Below are 25,047 nucleotides of genomic sequence, written 5' to 3'. Positions count from 1 at the left end.
TTCTGTCTTTATTTTTTTAGACTAAACTCAGGAGATGCTGTTTCTGACACCTTTTGTTTTGTTTCCCAGATGATAAACAAAGATGCTTTTCACTTCTGTACCGTGGCCCCTGTCATTTGGTTATGACAATTTGCTTTGATAATCAACAGTTTAACAGTTTCTGTGCACTGATGCATGTCCTAAGAAATCATAGGCCTTAACAAATACCTCCTTACAAATTGTTCACTGTGTCAGATAGCTCATTATATTTTGACAGTAGCATTTCCTTTAGGATTATAGAATCTTATTGGAACTCCTACTGAAATGCTGCTTTCTAGAACTTTTTGTCCTGGAGTTAGCATGCCTCAGACATCAGGCACCCATGGACCAGGATTCAGACATATACCAACATAAAATTGAACTGGAGTTCAAGAATACTTCTGTTTTCTGGGGTTTTGTTTTTTTGTTTTTATCAGTCCTGGGGCTTGAACTCAGGGCTTGGGCACTGTCCTTGGACACATTTTGCTCAAGGCTAGCAATCTGCCACTTGAGCCACAGCGACACTTCCAGTCTTTTCTGTGTATATGGTACTGAGGAATTAAATTCAGGGCTTTGTGCATGCTAGACAAGCACTCTACCACTAGCCCACAGTCCCAGCCAAGAATACTTCTTTATGTATGAATAATTACACAGGACAGCCCATAGCACTAAAACTTAACTTGAAACATCTGATATTTGGGTAAGCATCATTAAGTAGCTTTTGTTATGTGCTGATGTGAAAGTTTATAAAACCAAAGCGCCGACCAAAATACTACTGAGTCCATGATCCCATCTTCTTGGAAACCAAATAGCCTAAACAAAGATTATTCTTTCTTTCATTGATGCTAATATTTACTCAGTTATTTCTAAGCCTCATACCTGTGTTAACACATTTGTTTTCATAACAATTCTAAGAAGACACCATAACTTTTGTCATTTTTGAGATGAAGGAAAAAAATTTAAGTCATTACTCAAAGTTCTATGGGTAGGGAAGCATCAAGGCAAAAACTATGAGCCTAGAATCTGTGATCCAAAATCATGACTTTCCTCCAGCATGTTTGTGTACACAAACCCAAAGCATACAAGGGGAGAAACTACCAGGTAGTGTTTATCTCTAAAGAGAATTTAGAGTGAAATTTCCAGAGAGGATTCTGATAAGCAACGTCATTTCTACACAAGAAATGCTTGCTGGCCGCTTAGCTCAGTGACAAGACTGCCTGCCTCACAAGCTTAAGGCTCTGAGTTCAAACTCCAACAGCACCAAAAGTAGACGGATGGATGGATGGATAGATAGATAGATAGATAGACAGACAGATAGACAGACAGACAGACAGATAGATACCAGGGTGGTGGCTATGTCTGACATGACCACATTTCTTCGTAAGTGACACAGTGGCATTTGGGCATGTGACACACAAGCAGCCTACTCTCAGAGTGGTTATGCTCATATCTGGCTGTGTCTGAATTCTTTCCTGGAGTTTTGATTGTCCTGGTGTAAAAAAAAAAAACAAAAAACAACTGAGAGATCAAGGCAGTTTGTCAGGAAAGGGGAAGGAAAAGTAAATTCAAAGAGGCCTGAAGCAAGTAGATAGGGCTGGAGAGATCCTGAGAAGTTACAAGCAATGAGTAAAAGAATTTTGTTTGGTTGATTGTAAGACTTGAGCTCTGGGCCTGGGTATTGTTCCTGAGCTCTTCAGCTCAGTGCTACCTACCACTCTACCTTGAGCTACACCGCCACTTTTAGTTTCCTGGTAGTTAATTGGAGATAACAGTTTCATGGACTTTTAGTCCCCAGGCTGGCTTTGAACCTGGATCCTCAGATCTCAGTCTCATGAGTAGCTACAATTACAGGTGTGAGCCACCTCACCTGGCTAAAAGAATTTAAGTCCAAACAAAGTCCAGCATATTTGCAGAGAGGAGAGATTCCTAGACTATTTTAATTAGATGTATTTACAGTAGCAGCTACATCTTATCTATATCTTCACAGTAGCCCTTCCAGTACTGGCCTGGGTTGTCTATTTGTCCATAGAAAGCTGAGCAAAACATCCCGAATGAACTGAAGGCTGAGGACAGAGACTGACATTGCCCATTGCAATGACTTCTCTTTACCCATCCACTTCCTCCAGAAGTCCTCTAATCCGTCACTATCCCAGCGGGTAATACAAATGGCAATGGCACTAAGAGTGGTCCCCTCAGGACAGCAAAGGTTGAGGGCACAGACCATCAGTGCTGAGCCCAGGACACCAGTCAATACTTCTTGTGGTGAGGGAAGTCTCACTCCAGAGAGGAAGCTTGAGCCTGCCAAAAGTGCTGCCAGAACTCATGAGAAGCAGAGGGAGAGCACCAGATGTTGAGAATTAGCCTGACTGTAAACAAATTCATTCCCATAGATCCACCAAGCTTGCTTTTAAAAATTATTTTTATATCTGGTAAACGAACTCAGATTCTCTTTTCCTACTTGCAAATGGACTAATTCTTTAGGGAATGATAATACTCAAACTGGATAACACTTTACTGTTCTTTTTCCCACAGAATCGCATAATTCACACAACAACGTGATTTCTGCAATCGGTAGTTTTGAAAACTTGGACATTAAATATAAACACCACCCTATGCAATTTCTTTTACAATCTGTTTGTATGCACACCTGTCATTTAATGTTTGCTTGGTTTTCTTATTTTTTGGGTGGGGGGAAGGGGCCTACCCAGTTTCAGCATCCAGATGTTATCACAGCCAGGAACACTCTTCCCCGACACCTCATGACATCAGGAATGGTATCCCGTCCTGGGTTATGGTGGGGTCTAGGCTGGCTATTTCTGAGGAACAAAGTACTACACTCAGAGGCAGCCTGACATCCTCCCCCCAGGGCAGGTGTAACTCAAAAATTCCAGTTCTTCTCTTCCCATCACCTTAGTGCCACCAAGAAGAAGCTGATGTCTTGAGCACATACTTTAATCTCTTCTCCCATCTTCACTGCACATCTGTGCTACATAATGTCATAGTTTTACTTTACCCCAATATATATAAATCAGACCAGAACAAGTTCAAAAACTCCTTTTCATGGGCCATAATATACATGCCCTTCTGATGGCTTCTATCCTACCCAGAAGATGCATCTTTCCTTTGATTCTTTGTAGTCCATATGTCTTTGGAATCTATTGCCAGGATTTAGAATAAAGACAGACAGGAAGGCAGGTACTAGTTGGTCACATGTGTAATCCTAGCTACTCAAGAGGCTGAGCTATGAAGATCATTGTTCAAAGCCAGCTGGGCAGAAAAGTCTGTGAGGCTCTTGTCTCCAAGTAACCACCAAAAAGCTGGAAGTAGAGCTGGGGCTCAAGTGGTAGAGTGCTGGCTTCAAGAAAAAACCGAAGGCCGGGAGTTTGGCCTAGTGGTTAAAGTGCTTGCCTAGCATGCACAAAGACCCGGGTTCGATTCCTTGGTACCACATACATAGAAAAAAGCCAGAAATGGTGCTGAGGCTCAAGTGGTAGAGCTCTAGCCTTGAGAAAGTCCAAGGACAGTGCTCAGGCCCTGAGCCCAAGCCCAGGACTGGCAAAAAAAAAAAAAAAAAAAAGAAAAAAGCTAAGCAACAGTGTCCAAGCCTTGAATTCAACCCTAGTACTGGCACACTAAAAAAACACAAAAGAAAGGAGAGGAGGAAGGAATGATAAAAGGAAAATGGAGAGGAAAAGGAAGGAAGGAAGGAAGGGGAAAGATGGAGGGAAGTAAAGTGGAAAGAAGGTAGGATAAAGAAAGAAAGCCTGTATGAATGTTCTCTGCTTAATAGATTCAAGCCAACCTTGATATTATATAGTATTTGATTCATTCTTCCTCAGCGCGTGTGCGCGCACGCGCGCACACACACACACACACACACACACACACACACACACACAGGCTCAAGCGCGCAGTCTTTTTCCTTGATAGATAAAAAGCTGTAAAATGATCAATGTTCTTGTTGCTTTTTATAACCATTTCATACCCCAAATGTCTTGTCTTACAGGGCCGTTGTTCAAGAGAGAATTGCAAGTACCTTCATCCTCCGACACACTTGAAAACTCAACTAGAAATTAATGGGAGGAACAATTTGATCCAGCAAAAAACTGCAGCTGCCATGCTTGCCCAGCAGATGCAATTTATGTTTCCAGGAACTCCACTTCATCCTGTGGTGAGTTGGTCTTATCGAATGGCGGCTGGCTGAGTCAAGCATTACAATGGGCGTTGCCTCAGTGACCTAAGATGGCCTCCCTTTGTCACCTTGCTTACAGCAAATAGCTTTGATGCTTAGTAGTTACTGAAAAACAGCTTTCAAAAACATGTAAATGGAAAGATGGTATGTGTGGGAATAAGGAACAAAAACGATCCCCAATCAATAGCTCGGAAATCAGCCTCACTCTGGCACTTTCTCATCAGTAGACTCTGCTTCTCAACCATCTTAGAATGGAAATGGCTCTACTGTTTTATTCAGAGTATGACTTGATAGGCTAGATATTGAAGAGGTGGTGATGCTTCAACTATTTCCACAGTGGAACACCAAATTTGATGGTATCCTTTTTAGGATGAGGAAAGGAAGAAACCAGAGTCACACAGCTCGAGTTATGGTACAGGCCCTTGAACTTAGCCAATAGCTGGGCATATTTTCAGGGTTCTCAAGCTTTGGCCAGACACCAGCTGAGTAAGATGGCGCCTGTCTCTCCCAGACCAGGAAAAGGCGTAGCAGCTATGACAAAAAATAAAAACAAAAAAATGCCCAAGGGAGTAAAGTATATGAATATATATTGGTTAATATTTTCTCCCAGATTTCAATGTTTGAGGGTATTTCCTTCAAGGTCTAGAAATTGCTTTAAGAATGAAGCCCTGAGGGAAAGGAGTACATTTGACTTTAGTGGGTTTCACTTACATTGGTGATTTATTTGCACAAAAGCAAGCTAAAAAGAATTCAAGTCAAGGGAATGAATTTGCTTTAAAAAAAATACAAGCACAAAAGACTATTGTAGAAAAATCAGCTTTCATTGTAGGAAAAATCTATGTGACTGAAAGCTGTTAAATTAAAACAGATAGTTACCAGTGAGTTCCATTTTCTTACTATGTTCTTGTGAGATGGACTGGAGCATATGGGTGGCCAAGATGAGAGAGAGTGTCTGAGCAGGTTGTTAGCAATTCTGCATGGTGCCAGCCGGCTGCACAAAGTAGCCAGGTACTGGTTCTTCCCAGAGTGAAAAATGCTAGGGGCAGGGAACTCTACCATGAGTCAGACACAGCCTTTGTGGATAGACAGATACAAGGCAGACCTAGAGGAAGCGTTTGGATGAAGAAAGGCTGCCCGAAGAAAGGCAGTCTCAAATAAATACTTCCTGGAAGAGTTGTAAGAGCTAACCCAAGTGTTCAAACTTATTGAAGATAGATTCATTTTAGTGCAGATAGACTTCTGAACACAGTGAATCTTAAGCTAGGTATCCAAGTACTTCTATTTAAAGCTCACTCATGTATAATTTTATGATCCTTTGCATTGATACATACTTTATAAAGCATTATTAATTTACCTAAGTACTGAACTAATAACCTTGTACATACTAAATAATATGTATGGAAACACATTTACAACATGATCAACATTAGGCTTTTTGCTTGTTTGAATACTGTACTTCCTGTTTATTTAGAGTTAATAATTGACCCTGGTACTAGATGAGGACTGTGTTACCTTGAAAACTCCCTCATCTGTTGATTGACCTAGTTTTGAAAGTTAGGTTTATGTATTGGCCTCTAATATTAATTAGGAGTTAAGAATGACCATATCTCTATGAAAAAGGAATGCTGTTGCATGTTAGTAGTCCAGTAGAGGTTTTTTTAAATCACAAGAAGCATTAAAATATGAACTGTGACAAGTCAAAAAGCAATATATGCACCAACAAATCATTTCAGAATTTGAGAAGTGAGTTATGAAAACAGGGACGTGGCAGATAAAATGCAATGTTTTGCATGAGGAGATCCTGCTAGCTGAAATGCAGTTACACGTTTCTTTTCAAAAGTACGACTGAGGAGACTTGACACAAGCAGAAACGGGAAAAGATAATGTATTCACAGAGCTAGCGACTGGAGGGCTGTAGACAAAGCCAAGGAAAATCAGCAGCCACCAGAGAATAGAAGACACTGGAATGGCAGATTCTACCACAGAACTTTCAGAAGGAGTGACATCTGCCAACATTTTGATTTGGACCCAGCAAAACTGATTTTAGACTTCTGGCCTCCCAAACCATGAATGCTACCTTCATTTGTCTTCAGCCATCGTTTTCCTTGTAATGGCAGTCACAAGCAAGTTATAGATGCAGAAATTGCACTGACACACATTATTTTGAGGTCATCCTCTTGAAAGCACTAAGGGTATTTTTCCTATTCCGTTCACTGACTCCTAAACTCATCTGCTGGCTTATGTCCCCCAGTCCTCTGTACATCTAAACAGCTGTACTCGGAATGCTTACGTCATATGTGGAAGTCTAACCTGACAAGTGATAATGTGACAAGTGGAGGTGAGGCCTTTGTGAGACAATTAGGTCAGGAGGATGGAATCCTCATAAAGGTGATTAGCACCTTTACAAGAAGAGGAGACACAGCCAGAGAGAGTGGTCACAGGAGCCAGGAGGTCAGCCGTTTCTGCACATTTACTTTGTCAAGGCCCTTTGTCTTAGATTTTTCCAGCAGCCTTTAGAATTGCAATGTACATTTTAGTTGTTTTAAAACTACAGCATTGATAGCGTTTTTCCCCTTTAACAGCCCAATAGGAGAAACCTCCTCTCTAACCACTTCCTTCTCTATCTTCTTCATTCAGCTCAGGTTCCCAGATTGAATATTTCTTTCTGTTCACCTTCTTACTGGTGGCCTAACAGGCTCCCCCTCTCCCCTTTCCCTAAAAATGGACATTTCCAATCCAAACTTGTTCTGTTCTGGAGCCCTGGAACCATAAGTCCAAATTCTTTAAACTCACCTGTAAATTTCATACACACAGTTGATGTGTTCAAAACCCAAATCCCCATTTCACCACATTTCCATTTAAGTAAACAGAACCCCCAACCCACAGTCTCCAACTAAAACCTAGCAGACCCACCCACACTCTGAGATAGAAAATTCATCAGTAAGTCCATCATATCTGCCTTCCAAGCCACCACATCTCAACTGCCCAGCACACTCCTCTGAGCCATCCCCAATTTTTTTCAAACAACTTTATAAGCATTTCCTTTCTGATCTCTTGATTTCTACTCCTATTTTACCCCCACTATCCCCCTACATACATCAACCAGAGGAATATTTATAAAGCTCCAATAAGACTCCATCACCCCAATACTTAAGGCCTTTTACTGGTTCCCTCTTTGCTCACTGGAACAAAATCTAAACCACTCACCTTGACTGTCACCCATAATGTCTTCTTTTTTTTTTTTTTTTTGCCAGTCCTGGGCTTGAGCTCAGGGCCTGAGCACTGTCCTTGGGTTTTCTCAAGGTTAGAGCTCTACCACTTGAGCCTCAGCACTACTTCCAGCTCTTTTTCAATGTATGTGGTACCGAGGAATCGAACCCGGGTCTTCATGCATGCTAGGCAAGCACTTTAACCACTAGGCCAAACTCCCGGCCTAACCCATAATGGGTCTCCCCCTTCATCGCCTCTCCAACCCTGGTGTTCCAGACTTGCTGGTATAAGGTATTGGAGAAAGGAGAGAAGAGCATGGGGTTCTGGGGAGAGAAACAGAGGGATGTCAGGCAGTGTGAGTAAAGAGCACGACCAGCTCTTCAGAAGAGATTTTCTTCAAGAATTGTATCCTCTGGCCTCTTCAGTGATGAGTTAGCACAGGAGAGAAGACAGGGACCAGATTATTCCTGTCTCCCCTCACTGACAGCCTCACTGTGCAGAAACTGCAGCTTCGTTTGCCTGACTGCTGCTGGGGCGCTTCCAAGAAGCAAGTCCCACTTAGTCCCAGCTGCTGCAGAGAAAACGACACTCAGTGCCGGGATATGTTGTGGACCTAGACTCAGTAGATTCATTTTAACCCAAGGTCTAAAAGCTACCTTTCCAAGGCCATAGAGAACCACGTGGCTGATCAGAGCTATCCATACTTCCCAGGCTGGTTGTAGAATATGCTTTTTCAGTAGGCTCTTTTTATTCTTTATTTTTAAAATTATGTACATTATGTGTATGTGTTTATATGTGCACATGCGTGCATGTGCCTGTACAGGAACTTGAACTCAAAGCCTTGGCATTGTCCCTTAGCTTTTTCACTCAAAGCCAACACTGTATCACTGCCTCATTTCCAGCTTTTTGGTGGTCAGTTGGAGATAAGTGTCTTAAACTTTCTTGCCCATGCTGGCTTTGAACCACAATCTTCAAACCTCAGTCTCTGTGTAGCTAGTAGGATTGGTATAAACCACCTGTGTCCAGCTGAGTCTACATTCCTCATTTATGACAGTGGTCCTCAAACTTGGTCACACATCACTCCATGTGTTATTTTTTTTTTAAATAAGACTATCGGGCTGGGAGTTTGGCCTAGTGGTAGAGTGCTTGTCTAGCATGTACCAAGACCCAGGTTCAATTCCTTGGTACCACATACCTAGAAAAAGCCGGAAGTGGTGCTGAGGCTCAAGTGGTAGAGCTCTAGCCTTGAGAAAAATCCAAGGACAGTGCTCAGGCCCTGAGCTTAAGCCCAGGACTGGCAAAGAAAAAGGAAAAAGATAGGAGTATTCAAGTTCCTATCCTTGACCTCTTGTATAAGAATGTATCTCCACTTTAAAAATCCCTCTTAGGTATTTCTGACGTGGTTGCTCCATTGAATCATGGATGTGTTATGAATTATGACCCTGAATTTTGTGTGTGTGTGTGTGTGTGTGTGTGTGTGTGTGTACACGCGCGCGGGTTTGTGTATTTGCCAGTCCCTGGGCTTGAATTCAGGACCTGGGTACTGTCCCTGAGCTTGCTTTCTTTCTTTTTCTTTTTCTTTTCTTTTTTTTTTTTCTCAGCGTTAGCACTCTACCACTTGAGCCACTGCTGCATTTCTGTTTTTGTTGTTGTTGGTTTGTTTGTTTGTTTTGTTTCTGGTAGTTAATTGGAGATAAGGGTCCCCATAGACTTCCCTAACCAGACTGGCTTTGAATTGATTCTCAGATCTCAGTCTCCCAAATAGCTAGGATTACAAGTAGGAGCCACTTTTGCCTGACTGAATTGATTTTCTTTAATTCAAAGATTACATAGTCCTTGTACTATTGAATTACTTGATTTCTTTCAATAAGACTAAATTATAAAAGCTACAGTTACTGAAAATCTGTAATTTTCTGTAATTATGACTGAAATGGGTAGCATACACATAACATTTTGTGGCAAGTCAAAGGGGAAAAAGAAACTTGTAACTGCCATCTACTTGCCAGGTTAAGATGACAGGCTGAGACTTTCTCCCAAAGCCAATACATTACTGAGCTGTGAAGATATAAGGAGGTTCTCATGGGAGGACTTGACAGGGGATTTCAAAGGCCAGCTGAGCTCTCAATCACCTCGAAATGGACTCATCCTCCTCTCTGGGAACTCCCTGCACAAACTAGCAACTATTTACTGGGTTCTAGCATGACCATTTAGAAGAGATGTTCATTTTTTTCCTGTTACTGTTGTATTGTCATAAACAAATAAAAATCATGTTACTCAAGATAGTTAAGTAGAGATAAATATGATACAAGCAGCAAACTACATGGACACGATCACAAACATGAAAACTAAAAACAAATAGGTTAAGAGTCATAATGAAAAATCAACCAACCAAACAGGAGTCATTCAGGCCCAGTTTACTGTAAAATATATCCTGACAAAAGTCTTTAGGATCATAGTGGTGCATAAACCACTGAATCTTGAAAACATCCAAACAAGGTTTAATCTTCTTTTCAGTGTTCATAATTTCTTTCCTGAAAAGCAAATTAGTTATGTACTTGTAAATGGAGCTTTTAAAAACAATTATGCCATTGACTCACTAGAATATTTCTTCTTGTCCCAAGACTAAGTATAGTATTGGTGTTTTGTATTTGTTTTGTTTGAGGAGTTTCGTTTTTTGTCAGTACTCAGTTTGAACTTAGGCCTTGAACAAGCCTCTACCATTTGAGGTTTGAGCCAAATGGTGATTTGTTTCTCAGATAGCGTCTCATTCTTTTACCTGGGACTTCTAGAATTCCAGTATGCTGCAGCTGGCTTCTTCTTTGTTTTTGTTTGTTTGTGTTTTGTTTTGCCTAGGCTAGGCTTGAATCATGAACTTCCCAGGTAATTGTGATTACCAGTCACTCCCTGACCTTTTATTTTTTAATTTCTCTTTTAGTATCTTTAATGTGTTTGTAAAAAGCAGTTACTGTTCAACTTTACTTTTTCTTTTCTTTTTTGTGAGGCTGGGGCATTGAATCGCAGATCTGTACTAGGCAAATTCTACCACTGGGCCACAGTTCCAGTGCTGAGACTATTTAATGAGCACTATCTACTCTTGTCACTTTTATATGGATTTTGTGACCCAGGAAAGCAAGCCCACTGTTAAGGGTCAATGGAGATATTGTGCAGGATTTCAAACTCTTTCATCCAATCTTTCAAGAAGGAAAGATTGAATTAAGGAATTAAATGAAAGCTGCACCTGAATTTTGGGACTATTCCAAATGGAGATGACATGTATTGGTAAGTCTGAACTCTGTGAAATCCCAAGTAAGCTCCGTTTTTTGAATCTGGATAAACTTGCTTACCTGGAAAACAACGATTTCATTTCTTTTTCTCCCTATGAGAGACTTGTAGGAGAAATAAAACTGGATTCCATAGATCTTCATGTGAAAACATTCAATTGTTTAGAAGATTGACTACTTAAAGTGGAAATTTTCTTCTGTGGAGAACATAAATTTAATCCGTCCTTTCTAAGTTGGTATCTAGGATATTCTCCTGTACTTTTGTATCATTTAGGGAAGTGAACATCTGTATGATTTTCACTTTTATTAAGCAAAACAAAAAGGAAGTGATTGTTAATGAATTTTTATACCACCACCTCATACAGAGTATCATATGTGATGAATAAATTTTGTTCAAATGACACTTGCTAATAGCTTTCATATTTTTTGCTCAAATGATAATACTTGCTGATAATGTCTTTTAGGTATTGTTCTATTGAATCTGATCCTGTGTTGTCTTCCTTTAACAGCCCACTTTTCCTGTAGGTCCCGCCATTGGGACAAATACGGCTATTAGCTTTGCTCCTTACTTAGCACCTGTCACCCCTGGAGTTGGGTTGGTCCCAACGGAAATTCTGCCTACCACACCCGTCATTGTTCCCGGAAGTCCACCCGTCACTGTCCCGGGCTCAACTGCAACTCAGAAACTTCTCAGGACTGACAAACTGGAGGTACTTTCACTGTGTCTGTGTTTTGAGATGTATTTGCCGTAGAGGAAAACATCTGTGTAAATGAACGCTTGTGAGAGCATTGAGTTCACACACACACACACACACACACACACACACACACACAAAACCCATGCAGTCATAATCCTATGGTCTGAAATTAATACCAAGTACAAAGGGAATTACTCTATGGGAAAAAGAGTAACTTTAATGCAAATAAAATCATCTATATAGAGTATATGTTTAAGGGCAAAAGAGTTTCAATCAGGAGACTATTAAATCCATCCCATTTTTCCCTTAATGGTTAATCTCATGTGGTTACTATATCTGACTTTGTTACCTGGTATATTATATATACGTTTATTTGTTTATTTGAAATAGGGAAGGGAAGTGGGGGAAACAAGATGATTTAGAGGTGGTGAGGTGGTAGACGGGAACAAAAACATGAGAAGGGGTATCACTGTACAAGAAGTAATACATCCACTACCTGATGAATGTAACTGTAACCCCTCTATACATTACCCCAACAATAAAAAAATAATAAAAAAAATCCATCCCAATGCAAAGTACGGAGATTAATGCAAACTACAGTCTCTTGCTGTGCCCAGCATTAACCTTTCCTGAATCTTGGAAAGTTCTAGAACTAGTCAGGTGCCCAGCACTCAGGGCAGTCCAATGGGCATGGTCCTGTTTCAGTGCTTTAAGACCATGTATGGCTATTCTTGAATGTCCCAAAATACTGGGATTGAAGGTTTTGCTGACGAGTGAAGGAAGTGGGAGCTGAAAGGGGAAGGAAGAGGTTGTGTAAAGTTAGTTGTCTTCTTTCACTTAAAATCAAGTGTTCTAGAAAACTCAACATAACAAGTTGGTATATTCATAAATGCAAATTTTGAAGCTGTAAATCAAGACAATCTTTCTGTACTTTGCTGAGTAAATTTGCTCCTGAAGCAAAGCTAGAGACTTAGTCTATTAACTTTACTATGGTTATCACTGGTGGTCAACAGAGCGTTCTGTAAGGTTATATAAAGATTCTGATTGATAGATTTTTCAAAGATCTCCTTTCGTTCTGTTACTGATTAGAGTTACTAGGTAACCTTGTATACTGAGAACATTGGGTCATTGGAAAATGTCCTTTCAGTGTGCATTGGTTTAAATATTAACCCAGAAAACCTAGAGGGTCACAAAATGTTTGCCACTGACCAACCTGTGAATGTGTTAGAATTCAGAATTGAACTGCAAACTGTTCTAAAGATACGTGTTTTCTTTTATTTTTTTTTTCAACATGGCTTCAATCTAGAATACATCCTTCCTTAAATGAAAACACTGTAATTCTAATCACTACTGTTTTGAAACACCGCAGCCTGGCCTGTGAATATCGATGCACGAACTTGCTAGGGAGCTGGACATGTTTTGGGCTCCACCTGCTGGGCCTTGGTGATCTTTAGCACTCAGGATGGGGCTGTTTTCAGAAAGCAGATTAGATCAGAAGAGTTGGAACAACCTGTCCCTCCCACAATAGACAAAGACACGTGTAGAAATGGCTTCACATGGACAATCACAGAGCAGCTTTTGGTCCATTTCAATCCAGGAATGAAGTCAGCTGCAGTCAGAAACTGGCTGCACTTTTTCTGTTGTCCTAAGCAGGAGTGATTACATTGGCAGAGAAAGGCTTATTCTGAATCTGTGCAAAGAGCCGAGTAAATTCCACTTCATACATTTTATGAACTCAAGATGGAACGTGTGCTAATTCCCAAAGTAGGATGAAATAATTCACAGCTTTGCAACCTTTCACAACTCAGCCCACCACAGTTAAGCCTGTGGTTTACCTTCCAACTTCCCTTAGCCATTGGTCAGTGAGGGAAACACTGTGTCCTAAGTGTGTTTGACTTTCACAAGACTCAGACCTCCTGTCAGTGCCCTTTCATTTAATGTCACTGGTGATCTACATGTGGGCTGGGGAATTGGACACGAAAAGGAATTACCTTACAATTCAGCTGGTCATTCTTCCCTGCGGATGGTAAGCAGGCAAGAATTATATAAGCCACACACAACATGTTTATTTCATGTTATGTATAGTTGGAGCACTATTAAGAAAACTTCAGATTAGAAACGATTATTTCTTTATACAGTAAAACCTTGGCCCACCAGCATTTGTGAAAGATAATTATGTCTACCTGAGATTGAAGAATTATCAAGAACTTAAAAAATCAACACTTCTACCTAGATTCCATTTCCCTCTGTCTCGTTCTAACCCTTTTCTGTTCAGAAGCTCAGGGATGGCACCCAAGCCCTAAGTTCAAGCCCTGAGACTGACAAAAAAAATTCTTTTATCTTTTTTTGGAGCTATCAAAAATATTAATGATCATTCGGGCATGGTGGCTCACACCTGTAATCCTAGCTACTCAGTGTCTAATGCCCAGACACTACTGTGAGACTCTTATCTCCAATTAACCAACAGAAAACTGGAAGAGGAAGGGGTAGGGCAGTAGCCTGTTCCTGAAGAGCTTAGGGACAACTCCCAGGCCCAGAGTTCAAGTCCCACAACTTGACTATGTATATGTGTGTGTGTGTGTGTGTGTGTGTGTGTGTGTGTGTGTGTGTGTGTGTGTGTGTAGTCATCTGTATATATACACACATATATACACATATGCATATATACACATTCATGCATGTATTTGTATGGTCATGTGTGTATGTAAATGCATATATGCATATTTGTATATGTATGCACAGGTATACATATATAATATTAATGACATGATTTTGAAATGGAAGTTTTGGTATCCTAGTTGCTGTGATTGGCAATTATGGGTGTAGTTTTTCTTTTCCTTGGGGGGAGAGGGGGTGTCAGAGATGCTCTGAGGAGCCAGATTGGTGAATTTCACAGGCCTAACCACCAATCCGTGTCCTGATAGAAGACTGAGCACAGTCATTCCTGAAAGTTTTTGATCAACCTATCTATGATGGTAGATAATTGGAAAAATAATCTTTTCACAGATATGAATATGTATCTAGCTATATATATGTACATATATATGTATATATAGCTAGATCTATAGACAGATGATTTCTGTCCATAGATGATAGGCATATATTTGTAGATCTAGATATGTATACAGATGATATACATATAATATGATAGACAGACAGACAAATGGACAGACGGATGGGTCTGCATCCCCAATCGTAGTGTTACCTAAAGATCCATAAATCCAGACAGTCTAGAACCACAGGAGGCAGAGACTGTCCCTTTCTGCTTTCATTCTCATTTGTCCTTGTCCCAGGTATGCAGGGAGTTCCAGCGAGGCAACTGCGCCCGGGGAGAGACCGACTGCCGCTTTGCACACCCCGCCGACAGCACCATGATCGACACGAACGACAACACCGTAACCGTTTGTATGGATTACATAAAGGGGCGTTGCATGAGGGAGAAATGCAAATATTTTCACCCTCCTGCACACTTGCAGGCCAAAATCAAAGCTGCGCAGCACCAAGCCAACCAAGCCGCGGTGGCCGCCCAGGCAGCCGCAGCCGCGGCCACAGTCATGGTAAGTGCGCGCGGCCCGTGCGCCCAACCGCACGCCCCAGGGCCGGGGTCGGTGCTTCGGGGTGCCACTGAGCTGCTCCCGGCTCGCCTGGGAGATAAGGCTGCTCTACCCCCCCCTGCTCCGCTGCCTAAGTTCTGTTGATGTTTCCCTTCCCTCCCTCCTTGTGCAGCACAATAAATAAATCCCTGGTGTCTCCCTGAGAGGGGAAGGCTCCGAATCCTTGGGTTTTATTATTTTTTTTAATGACATAGTCATATATATGTTTCACTATCGTTTTTTTTATTGAACTTGTTTTGCTGTCTTTTGCACTTTAAAAAAAAAATGCCTTTGCCATCTTTAAGAAGTAGTTCCCCCCCCCCCTGCCCCATTCCACATGTCCATGTCTGGGCCCACTGCATCTTGTCTGTTTTCATCCCTTCCATCTGAAGTCTCCTAAGAGATGAAGCTGTTGTCCCCCGCTCCCCCCCAAACCAAAAAAACTGCCTCTCAAGTGAGGGAGGGAGAGAAATCTGGCACTTTCTAGTCTTCGTACTCCCTCCCCCCCCTCCTTCTATATGCAGGGTTTATCAGACTCCTCCCTGCTGCGGTATCTTAAGCGGAAGAGCAATTCATACAGCAGATTAAAAATAGAAGTGGGCTGGTGAGGTGCTAAAAGAAAAAAAAAAAAGACCTAGAAGCCAGGCTCGCCTCCTGTGTTTCCCTCTCTGCTGCTCACTGTCCCTCAGTGGCCAGTGGCAACTTGGTTGGTTGTAGACACCAGGCCCTGTCGCAGTCAGAGTCAGCATCCATTGCAGACATCACCCCCGAGCTCCCCAGATGCCAGAGTCTTTGGTCTTGCTTACTAGATCTGTGCAGTGTAGCCAGAATTCAGATTTTAAGACCTTTTCCATCTCCATATTGGCAAGTTTTCAGAAGGAAGGGAAAGGTTTTGTCAAGGGTCTGACGCTGATTTCACCTTCACCACCTCCCGGAATTGCCTGTTCAATCCTGGAATGGCTTGGGGGATGACTTCGCTTTGAATGCCCCCCAAGAAGTTCCAAAGTACATCAGATTTTAGGAATCATCCAGCAGGTTCTGGACATTTCTAATAGATTTCTCCATGGGCAAAGAACCATGCATCCTTCATTGAAGGCATTTAGAGGGGGTGGTGTGGATCAGAACCCATTGGATAGGTGAAGTACAGGAGGCACACGTATCTTTGCCCTCAGGATTCAGGGCTGGCTAGGGGACACATGATATTCCAGGTGACAGGGGGGATACACGGGGTGAGCCCTGGAAAGCCCACAGGACTCAGCAGGAAAAGATAAAGATAAGGCCTTAGCGAACACACCTCAGACACAGATCCCTGTAGTGAGTGGAAGGGAAGCTACCACATTCGCAAACTCATCACACACACACACACACACACACACACACACACACACACACACACACACACACACCATGACTATTTAGGAAATCTTGTACCTGTCATAAGTGATAGGGCTGCAAAAAGAAGAACACAGACGGTCTTGCTGTGACCTTGTGTGTTATACTGAGCTTTCCAATCTGAGCTCCTCTCCTCTCCCACTAGCTTAAGTATCCAACCCTTTGCCAACCCCCATTTTTTAATCTTAGAGATCTCAGCCCTTTTCTGTTCCATTACTGGATATGTAGACTATACATATCCAGAGAAGAGAAAAATCTCCCTTTTTGAGTTCTCATAAGAGAGTTCCAAAATTCATTCTGATCAGAGGACAGCAGAGTGAGAAGGTGATGACTCTCCAGAGATGAGCAGGAATTCCTCTCACCATCCTTGTTCATCGTGGAGACATTTGTCCAGTACGCAGGTCCATCTTCCACCCATTCTTTGGCAATCTTATCCTGGAGAAGTAGAACTTTGTTTGTGGTAATCATCTTTTCAGGCCAGTCTCAACTTTCCCTAATCGGTGTGTTGATGGTTGGGCACTAAGGCTACGTTTTCCCATAGGAATTATGTTATACATCACAGCTTGGTCCTCAGGATATAACCAAGATAAGACAGTAGCTTAAGGGACAGAATCGGACTTCACTGGATCATGAGGGGAGAAGAGAGGAAATGTGAGTCTAGAAAATTAAAATCCAGCAGGTCTTTTCTTGTCTTTCCCCTCTTTCTTAGTTTGTCAGTTGTATTCTCCAAGGCTAGCTTCTCCTCTAGCTGTGGACAGCTATAGAACATACTCTTGTATCTCTTGATAAGAGAGAAAACAATGTAAGCCCTAATTAGGAGGAAAATCATTCAATTTTTTTTGATATTTCAGTGGCTGTCAGGTGATCAGGGTGATAGGAATTATCTATATGTGATTTTGTTTGGGTCTCAGTGGCTATCTTGAACCGCTGAGGAAGGAGATGAGGCTCTGAGAATATGAAAACAGGAATCTCCATAATTCAGATACCAATCATACAAAAAAACAGCACTGTTAAGAGCTCAGCCCTGATTTTGTCTTCCTGCTTCCTATGAGTGCCAGCTCTGATGCCTATAAACAATTTCGATTTCTATCACTGAAGTAATAATATGCCTGATAGACACCAGTGCTGATGGGGCTAAGAAGAAATATGTCCACTCACAAACAGACCATCTCTTGACTGTAATATCCCAGTTCAACTCTGGAAAGTTAGGAGACTTAGTTAGCCAGGAGAGTTAGTTGCCATAGTTTCTTAAGATTGTTACTCTGTACCCAAATTTGGAGTGCTGCAGAGTCACCGGTTCTTGCCACATCTTCAGAAACAACCCAGATGAATGTCATTTCAGAACAAAAGCCGGCATCTTCTTGACAATGACATGAAAATGACTGAATCTGTCATGTCTTTTTAGGTGAACTTAGCCAAAACCAGTTTAGACTCAGTTGGATAAAGTGATTAAGTATTCATCTCCCAGGAGCAAGATGACTCAGGACACTGTAGGAAAATGATTGTTTTATTTTCTTCTTTAGGATAAATGGGGGGAATGATTGCAGTGCACAGAAGTGATAAGCCATTCACCTGCCTTTCACATCTTCACCCAACTTTCCCTAGTGGCATTGTTATTGCTATCTGGGGATTTCCCCCTTATTTTGATTAATTGAACCTTTAGAAAAGAATTTAAAGCTTTGCCTTGAAGAAGAGGCACATTTGTTTCTTTTTGAGCCTTATTCTTAAAATACAAGTATTGCTCTCACCAGACATGTTAAGATGTGAGACTCAGCAAGTTTGAACATAAAGGGAGTTACAAATCCAGTACGTGGTCTTTGTTCACAGAAACCAAGATGGGGCGAGACTAGGAGAGCACTAGTTTGTAAAGAGAAATAGGCAGGGGGCCATCGGCAAGAGAGGCATCAATTGATGGAGAGAAAATGTGTAGAAGCTGGGGATTCCATCCGGCTCCTCACGTCCTTTAATCTCCCGTAAGCGGTTCTGATTATTTTGTCAGGGTTTCCTGACCCCTCAGAGTTTGTCTTGCTTGGGACACTGCTGTGATCTTGTGATTTGTCCACCTTGACCTGAAGTAGGGTGTGTGCCTTGACCTGGAAAAAAAGCTTGGCTGCACATGTAGGGCCTCCATCTTCTTTCACTTAGGTACCCTAGGCTGTACGGGCACCGGATTATAAACGTCAGTGAGGTTGATAAGAAAAGAGGCCTGATGCCTGATCCTCACAAAAGGGCCCAATTTAAAAGAAGCACACCTTCCCTACAAAACCTGTTTACTTTGAAAGAAGGTATTTGCATCTAATAAGGGAAGCAAAGTATTCAATAGAAAAGAGAGACATGTCATTCTCACGCTCAATTTGAGGAGCTCAGTTTCTTTTTCACTCTTAGATTATCCTAAATTATAGGAAAATTACTTTTCAGTAAGTGAAAAAGAAGAGGGGAAATGTGGAGAATGTTAACTTTTTATATGGTTATCCAAAAAAGAAGTGTTCAACGTTTCTTATTCCATCTGGAGATAGACTTCATTAAAGGATGCTTTGTTGAGTCAAAATTTTGATCATAAATATCAGCCTTTGGAGACTTTTCTGGTTAGCATGCCAGGAAAAACTCACTCAATAGTAGATTCATTTTCTATAAACCCTGAGGACTGAGAAAAATGAAGGAGAAAAAAATTGAGTCTTGAAAATTAAGGCCGAATGATTTTGAGTTTCAGCTTCCAGCTACTATTCTGAGTATGTACTCAGAGAATAGTCTACTGTGTAGCTTTCTTTGATCAATACAGATCGTATAAGCACAAGAATAAATATGTGAATAAATCAAACCATCCCAGCATGGTTCAACAGTGTGAAATGACAGGGATGAAAGATTTCAAACAAATATGGCACCTTGACCAGCCACTGGTGGCTGTATAATTCTAGCTATCCAGGAAGCTGAGATCTGAGACTCATGGTTCAGAAGCCAGCCATGACTGACAAATCCCAGAGACTCTTAAACCAGCAAAAGTCTAGAAGTAGAAGTATGTCTTAAAGAGTAGAATCCTAGCCAAAAAAAAAAAAGCTTGACTTGAAGCCTTAGTGTCTGTCTGTCTGTCTGTCTGTCTGTCTGTCTGTCTCTCTCTCTCTCTCTCTCTCTCTCTCTCTCTCTCTCTCTCTCTCTCTCTCTCTCTCTCTCTCTCACACACACACACACACACACACACACACACACACACACACACACACCATAGAAATTATAAAATGTCAAACTGAATGTTTTAAAACAGAAAAGCTTTTCTGTTATTGCGCTGTTTTGGATTGATTTTTAATTTTGAAGTTTTACAACGTTGCTTTTGCATTATTTTGTGTCCCTTATCAAAACTTTTCTGAATGTTCTTTGCCATGTAGCCAAATCATATCTCCTCTTCCAGCCCTTCTCATTCTATCTCTAATCAGTCTTTTCCCCACACCATAGCACTTTACCTATCTCCTGTTGTGCATCTTTTCTTGAATCATCAAAAGATGATAAACGGCCTTTTGTTTATCAAGTAAAAGATCAATTATTCCCATTTTAAGTATTTTGTTCCACTCTGTTTTATTTCAAAGCCATAGTTCTACCTCAGAACTTTAGAATATAAATTCTTCATTATTATAAAACCCTGATGGATTTACTTATTGTGCTAAACATACTAAAGAGATATTTCATTTTTCTTATTTGCATTGTAGCTGTTCTTTGAATTTCTTTATTTTCATAGAATTCCATCATAGAATTTTTTCCGATTTTTTTTTTAGTGACAAACAGAAAGAGGAAGTTTTTCATTATGGTCTAAATTAATCCATATCTGTTATTCTTTCAATTGTTTAAATGAAACTAAACATACGATTAATAGACATCATTTATTTCAAATCTTTAAGCTATTGTTTGCTATTTTAGCTGTTTGCTATTGTACATGGTCTAGCCAAGAATTCCACCTTCCTTAATTGGTTTGACTACAAATAGGATAACTAAATAAAAATTATTTTAATACTCAAGGACACTAAATACCTTTTCAGAGGGTATTTTCGTAGTGTAACCGGTAAGTTCTTTGAAATGAAATAAATTATAATTTCAACTGTAGTCAATAACAGAATGGATGATAAGTTAGTCATAAGCAGAAATAAAGTAGGGCATAAGTGAGAAAATTTAGAAACTCACTTTAAATTCAGTACTTTCATGTTTGGCACATCAGTCCATATAATCTTATAAAGACCCACACTAGCAGAGTGAAACAAAGAATTGAGGCAATTATCTATATGATTCAGACAAAAAAAAAATCAACCTCCAAACCCAAACACTTTTGCCTATATAATCTTGTGTTTGAATATTTTTTTGCCTGAATTTTCATTTGTCTCAGTTTGCTGCTTCATTTTGTTAGACTAGAACTGAAGTGAAAATTATCTCTGAAAATTTTCAACTTGGATTGTGCCTGATCCCTTTGGAATTTTTTTAAAATATATACTTGGAAACTAACTTATCAGACGTTCTTCAAGCTGATGGCCCTTGAAAGTTTTGCATTTTTTTTTCTGAAGCAATATAAAAAAATGCTTATGGTGTGTATGCAAGCTGCTGTTTTAATTAACTTTCCTGAATTTCAAACATCTATATTTTACTCTCTTATATGCTTTTAACTAAGGTATAGTAGATGCATTTTTGCTTCAATACTAATTTAAAGGTGTAATATTCATTTCTTTAGAGAACATTTTTGTTGTTGTGCATGCCTAGTGTTTTGTACGTTGTATATTGCATTCAGAATATTTTTTTCCTTCTCACCTATCCACAATGCAATGCCGTTCCCATGATGCACCTCTGCTTGCTGTTTACCTGTATGTTAATTCGCTTGAATCCCATTGGCCCACTGCCATCATGTGCTCGCTGCCTGTTATTAAAAGACTCAGTCGACTGCCAAAGCAATGAAGCGACCTCTCGAAGCAACTGTAGACCTGGTACTTTGACCTTTCACCTTTCGCTTTGCATGTAGCTTTTCAGAGAACCATCTGAGATTTGTATTTACTTGTAAAAATAACTGGTTGCAGCCAATCCTGATTGTTAATTTAAAATGGAAAAATTTTCAATAAGGTGTTTAGCCATCTTGGTTTGCCTATGTAATCGGTGAAATACAATTGACCCTAACAACTTTTAATACCTCTTTTCCAAAAGAGTGAAGCAAATTTAAATTACGTGGCTCAGAAAAAAGGCTTATTATAATTCTTATTAACTTTAACAGTCAAGAAATCGCCATTGAGTTAAAGAATAGGTATTAATAATAACACAAATGCTTTTTTCTTCCCCTTTCCCCTCCATTAGACTAGTTGAACCCATAAAAATAAAAAAGCTGAAGCCATTTTTGTTTCCGTTGTTGTTGCTTGATAGGTTTTCTTTTCCTTACTTGAGATGCTACCGTTTTTTGGGTTACGGAAATCATGCTTTTGCTCTCAATAACAAATTCTCACTCATTCGACATTGCCGCTGTTTAAATTAAGGTGCATGGCATAAGCATCTCCTTAGCTATCACTTAAAACGGAAAGAAAGAAAGAATATTGTCCTTGATGATCTGTAGACACCTGGGAGATGTGGTTACGTTAAGTTAGACATGTCTTATTGACTTCTTCCTTGTAGGCCTTTCCTCCTGGTGCTCTCCATCCTTTACCAAAGAGACAAGCACTTGAAAAAAGCAACGGTGCCAGTACGGTGTTCAATCCCAGTGTCTTACATTACCAGCAGGCTCTGACCAGTGCCCAGCTGCAACAGCATGCTGCGTTCATCCCCACAGGTATGTGCCCTGACCGTCCACCTCTGCCTCCTTCTGTCCTTCCGGTCATGTGCTTTCTTCTCATTTCTTTAAGCTGTTTGGTGGCCTCTAGTTTTGCATCTAATGGTGCAATACAGCCTCGACTGTATCCTTGTCTAGATATCTAGATGTTTTGACCTTACTTGCATAGCTGGAAGGTGTTAGGATTCTAAAGCCAAATATCTGATTGAACTGAGTGATAGATTTAACCCAGGACAAACAGAGCACTTAGGGGCTTTTGCTCTCTTGCCTTCACGCAAGCCCTGTACACTTGTTTCTGTCAATAAGACCTTTTATGTGTGACCATTGAAATCTGCCCTTAACTCTGAATGACCTAAAAATAGCAATTCCAGTAAATACTAACCACTTTTTTTTCTTCCTATTCAGTGCACTAAAAAATAATGAGGCTATTCAAAGTAAAGCAATCCTCTGCTCATATTTTTATGCTGTCTCTCTTTCTCTCTCCATGCTTCTCAACAGTCCCCAAGTTCACAAATTTTATAGAGAGATATGAGTCCTTATCCTCCATTTCCGAGCCAGCATCTAATGATACAAGAAGGTGCTGCTGTTCATTATCTATCAATCATAAAATTATTATAAAATGTTATCATCATAAAATCTCAGTGCGTAAAGTGATCTCCATGGTCTCCTCATCCAGTTGACTGTTTTACAGATGAGAAAACTGAGGCCCCCCCCATGACAAGTGGCTTTCTAAGGTGTCAAGGGACACTATAGACACTGGGTCCCCCAGGCCTTGTCCAATAGACACTACAGCAGCCCACTGGCATCCAGATACAAGATTGCAAAGGGCTTTTCGAGGAAACAAAATCAGCCTGAAGTGGCTCTTTAAAGAAAAGTAGGATAATAGATAAGATACATATGAAGAAAAGAGCATAATGCATGTCAACGCTTATGCCAGCTTTCATTCATTTCCCTGCCACAGACACAGGTACCCCAAACATACACCTTCCACACGTGGGGAGCTCCTCGAGGCTGTGGCTTTCACTCTCAGTCTGTGCTAGAAACAGGATGTGACTTCATCTCCCATTTGTTGAGCTTTGGGGTTCAGAACAGAAGTTCTTCACTCCGTAGTAGTGAATTGAAGATGAATAAAGATTAAATAACACTGACACTACAAATAATTTAGCGGATCCTTCTCCTTATGATTGGAATTTTTCATTTGTCACTCATTTTCTTAAATTCCAAAGCATATTAGTTCATTTTAATCAGAGGTAGAGAAATACTTTTGTAATATTCTTTATTACAATAGCTATACCTTAAAATCTAATAACCTATAAACAATTGTATTTATTACAACAAAAGTATAAATTATGTAAGCAAAATGAATTTTAGGATTTAATTCTCTTATTTTATTTCTGTACCTATCTTAAATTCATAGACATGCAGAGAAATCTCTGAATTCAGCATCCAATCAGCACTTGAATGACAGCCCTAGTTAATGACTACACAAATAGCATAGCTGTATCAATACATATAACCCACCTGAACTAATATCATTATATAACAATTACTAGGGAATTAGTTTATCCCCAAATTCCTGGATAATTTCTGCAACTAACTTGTAGACCTTGGTAAAAAAAAATTACTGAGAGGAAAAACATAAAAAAGATTAGTGTGTTCCTAAAGAATGGAAAATAAAACCATTTCCATCTTGGGAATACCTGAGACCCAAGCTAAGCCTTTGCTAGACTTTCAAGCCCTTAATTACATATGCATTGCTCTAATCCAGTAATGACAGATTGGAGGAATTACTAAAAGAATCTACCTTTTAAGATATATTTCACGTGCAAGCCACTTCAGTAATTCCAAAAGAAGCAGCAATGACACCCCTCATGCAATAAACTGATTGCCTTTCAGAAAAGGTCTTATATTAAGGACAGATATTAGGTATTGGGTGCGGTGATTGTGCACTTCTGCCCTCTGGTGGATTCTCTAGGAACAGCTCAGCTATGTCAGCAACCTTCATCCAATGGACATAGCCCACGTAATCCAGTGAATTAAAAAGTTTCCATTTGTTACATAATACCAAGGTCATAGTGAAAAAGAGATGTGGAGCTTGTGTTTTGAAGTGCCATTTCAGCTTCTAAGAAATATTCACGTTTCTCTGAAATGATGAAAGAGAGAACATTTTATTAAAAGTACCATATGTTTTCCCCCACTTTAAATCCACAGCAGAAATTTCAAAGTTTTTACATCAGAGTTTCCTTCTTATAAACCACATTTTCAACTTCATTTTAAAAGTGATCATGATGGCACACATTCATTGTTAATCCTGGGGTTTTTAGCCTCTGCAAATTAAGTGATGATGTTCAAAAGAATATAATTTGAGGGCCTGGAGTTTAGCCTAGTGGTAGAGTGCTTGCCTAGCATGCACGAGAACCCGGGTTCAATTCCTTGGTATCACATACATAGAAAAAAGCCAGAAGTAGTGCTGAGGCTCAAGTGGTAGAGTTCTAGCCTTGAGAAAGTCCAAAGACAGTGCTCGGGCCCTGAGTTTATGGCCCAGGACTGGCAAAAAAAAAAAAAGAATAATTTGAAGGCCAGGAATGTGGGAAGGTGGTAGAGTGCCTGCCAATTATATACAAAGCCCTAGGTTCAATTCCCCAGTACCACATACAGAGAAAAGGCCAAAAGTGGTGCTGTGGCTCAACTGGTAGAGCGCTAGCCTTGAGAAAGTCCAAGGACAGTAGTGCCCACACCCTGAGTTCAAGGCCCAGGACTTTGCAAAAAAAGAAAAAGAAAAAAGAGTAATTTGTATAACTAAGCAGATAGTGGACCCATTATTTTAAGTGGACAAAATTGCTTTACTTGCATGTGAAAGCTTTATCTAAGCGATTATAGT

At 40.3% G+C, this 25,047-nt stretch overlaps 1 protein-coding gene across 8 annotated transcripts in view; it reads left to right on the top strand.

Moving 5' to 3' along the window:
• The window catches only part of Mbnl2 (muscleblind like splicing regulator 2), a 145,708-nt gene that overhangs the window by 89,056 nt on the left and 31,605 nt on the right, over nt 1–25,047 (top strand). For 4 of the 8 annotated variants that reach the window (XM_090341950.1, XM_090341952.1, XM_090341951.1 and 1 more), the window contains exons 3-7: nt 4,025–4,189; nt 11,211–11,411; nt 14,693–14,956; nt 21,286–21,339; nt 22,013–22,166. In XM_090341950.1, coding sequence (XP_090198076.1) covers nt 4,025–4,189; nt 11,211–11,411; nt 14,693–14,956; nt 21,286–21,339; nt 22,013–22,166 — 838 coding nt within the window. The remainder of the gene's footprint in view (nt 1–4,024; nt 4,190–11,210; nt 11,412–14,692; nt 14,957–21,285; nt 21,340–22,012; nt 22,167–25,047) is intronic. The other 4 variants (XM_090341956.1, XM_090341953.1, XM_090341957.1 and 1 more) reach the window with 1 other exon arrangement.

This window comes from Megascapheus bottae, chromosome 11 (genome assembly GCF_031878675.1).
Source record: "Megascapheus bottae isolate mThoBot1 chromosome 11, mThoBot2.hap1, whole genome shotgun sequence".
Taxonomy (NCBI): domain Eukaryota; kingdom Metazoa; phylum Chordata; class Mammalia; order Rodentia; family Geomyidae; genus Megascapheus; species Megascapheus bottae.
The sequence above is the reverse complement of the archived record's forward strand: the minus strand, read 5'-3'. Positions and strand labels throughout refer to the sequence as shown.